Raw genomic sequence first — 2,324 nt, 5'->3', positions numbered from 1 at the left:
GGGGGGGTCGTCTCGCCCGTACCTGTGTCGCTGCCCGCCACGGCCCCGGCCAGCAGCTCGCCCAGGATGCACTCAGAGCGGCCGGCAGCGTACATGTGCGCCGTGTCGAGCTGGCGGTGGCCGCGCTGCAGGAAGGCGCGCAGCATGGCCCCGCTCGCCGCCTGGTCCGCGGCGCGCCCGAACTCCATGGTGCCCAGCACCGCGGCCGGCCGCCGCCGCTCCGCCATGGCTGCCAGCCGCCTCACGGCCCGCAGCATCCCCTACGCATGCGCCCCCGCCCCAGCTGCGCGTAGTCCCACTACGCATGCGCCGTTCACGCACCACCTGCACGTATTCTTACTGCGCATACGCCGCCGTCCAGCCGCACGTATTCCTATTACGCATGCGCCGCCACCGCACGGCCCGGGAACCCCCCCCCAATCCCCAAAGCGCATGCGCTGCTACTGCAGGGAAGGAGGGGAAAAGGCTCACCCCGGTGCGCGGTGTTTAGGGACCGTCGGTAAATTCCTAGAACGGGTGTTGTGTGTTGGTTACTGCAGAGGGACAAGGGGGCTGTGGATCTGCCTGCCAGGCGTCACGTTGTAAAGGTGCTTTCTGTGTCTTCCTTAGGCTTGCAAAGGAAACCTCCCCCAGGGACAGCAGGGAGTGATACCTAGTGAAGCCTGCACCCAGGATCAAGCGGCCTCCTGCCCTAGGCCTGGGCCCTGGACCCTGGACCCTGCCCATTGCTGCCCACCCTGCAGCATTGCCCTGGAGCCCCCAGGAATTAGTTCTCCATCTCCAGGAGACTGCTGAGAATAACCTGGGATTTAGGGTGTTCAGATAAATGTGTGGGGCTTAGAGCATTAATAAAATCATTACAATAAATATGAAATGTCAAATCCCATTGATACAGCAGTCCGGTGGGTTCAAATGTGCATTATTTGCCTTCTTGCCGCAGTCTACACACCATAACGAATGCTACGTGAGATGAAACCCCCCAGAATAGATCCAAGCATGCCGGCTCCTGTCCGTGCTGCTGCTCCACGTCTCCCGGGGGCGTGGGGCAGGCAGGCCCCAAAACCCGGCCCCTTGTCTGGCCCCCAGACCTCGGCCTGGTGCGAGGTGAGGAGCCGGTGCTGCTCCGAGGCAAGGCTGTCTGGGCACAGCCCCGTTCCTCCGTCCGTCCGTGAGGAGCCCAGCGAAAGCCGCTGCCCAGCCCGCAGCAGCCAGCCCCCTCCTCCCGAACCACCCCCAGCCCAGAGGGCCAGGGCTTTCCTCTGCCTCCTGCTTCGGTAGCATTGTGTTCTCCTCCCACACATGGGCGCCCCTTTCTCCCAAGTGGTAGCGGCAGTTCCCACCAGGCCGTGACCCCTGCCTAGGGTCAAGCACGGCTTTGCAGTTGCTCTGGCCTGGGTGGATTAAGCTGTCGGCTTCCAGGGCGTTTTGTCAGACCACAAATGGCTCCTTTTCCCTCTTGGTTTTCGGAGGCCAGAACTTCCCACGCCTCCACCATGCGAAAGCCCGGAGCTGGGGTGATGCTGCAGCCCCCAAACTGGGCAGCAGCCACGTGATAGCGAACCCCACGCTGCGGCCCAGCAGCCTGACGTTGACTCTATTCCCGGTCCTTTACTCCCGGTTCCTTTTTCAAAGTAAATCTGTACACCACCAAAGGTCGTTAGTAATGCATCGCACAAGCTCCAGAGTTCAAATTTCCCAAACGTGTACTTCCTCGCACAGCTGGGGCGGGTGGGACTGGGTTCCTCGCCCCGCAATGTCTCCACCTTGGCGGAGAGCTCGCTGGCCGTGCTGGTCCAGGAGACGCGCTGTGCAGACTGATGAAACCATCTACGGAGAGACCACTGCTGAGCCAAGTCGGCTTCATCAACATTTTTCTGGTGTTCCAAGCCAAATCGATCCCAAATCCCGGACCATGTATGGCCCCACTACCAGCAAACATCCTCTGCCCCCACCTGGGGCTTCAGCTGTTTCCAAATACTTTGGCGGGCATCCTACGTGCAAGCGCAAGCCTGGAGGCTCGGGGTTCGGATGCCCCCGGGGTTCGCTTGCCCTCGGCCGTGCGGCTGCGGGAACAAGCTGGGGAGGAGTCTCCCATTTCCATGAAGCCAAGGTTTTCCGGCTGGAGAGGAAAGCGGGAGGTTAACTACACAGCGCATTACATTTGGGTGCCAGAAAAGTGCTTATTCCCTGTCCTTGGGGAAACCGCCCTGGTGACAGATGCTGTCCAGCCAGCCAGGAAGGGGGGGCTCCCCTCCTGGTGCTGGCGGGGAAGGTGGGAAGGGGGCTCCGCGCCGGGTGCCCGGGGAGGGCAGGGCGGGCGGGCG

General features: G+C 62.2%; 1 protein-coding gene across 1 annotated transcript in view; it reads right to left on the bottom strand.

Moving 5' to 3' along the window:
• The window catches only part of AKR7A2 (aldo-keto reductase family 7 member A2), a 6,922-nt gene extending 6,671 nt beyond the window's left edge, over nucleotides 1–251 (bottom strand). The window contains exon 1 of the mRNA XM_019511917.1: nucleotides 23–251. Coding sequence (XP_019367462.1) covers nucleotides 23–227 — 205 coding nt within the window. The 5' untranslated portion in view covers nucleotides 228–251. The remainder of the gene's footprint in view (nucleotides 1–22) is intronic.
• Nucleotides 252–2,324: the final 2,073 nt, after the last annotated feature.

The sequence above is a fragment of the Gavialis gangeticus genome, unplaced genomic scaffold (assembly GCF_001723915.1).
Source record: "Gavialis gangeticus isolate Ggan-Ray unplaced genomic scaffold, GavGan_comp1, whole genome shotgun sequence".
NCBI lineage: Eukaryota > Metazoa > Chordata > Crocodylia > Gavialidae > Gavialis > Gavialis gangeticus.
Note: the sequence above shows the minus strand (reverse complement) of the source record. Positions and strands in the feature narration are given on the sequence as shown.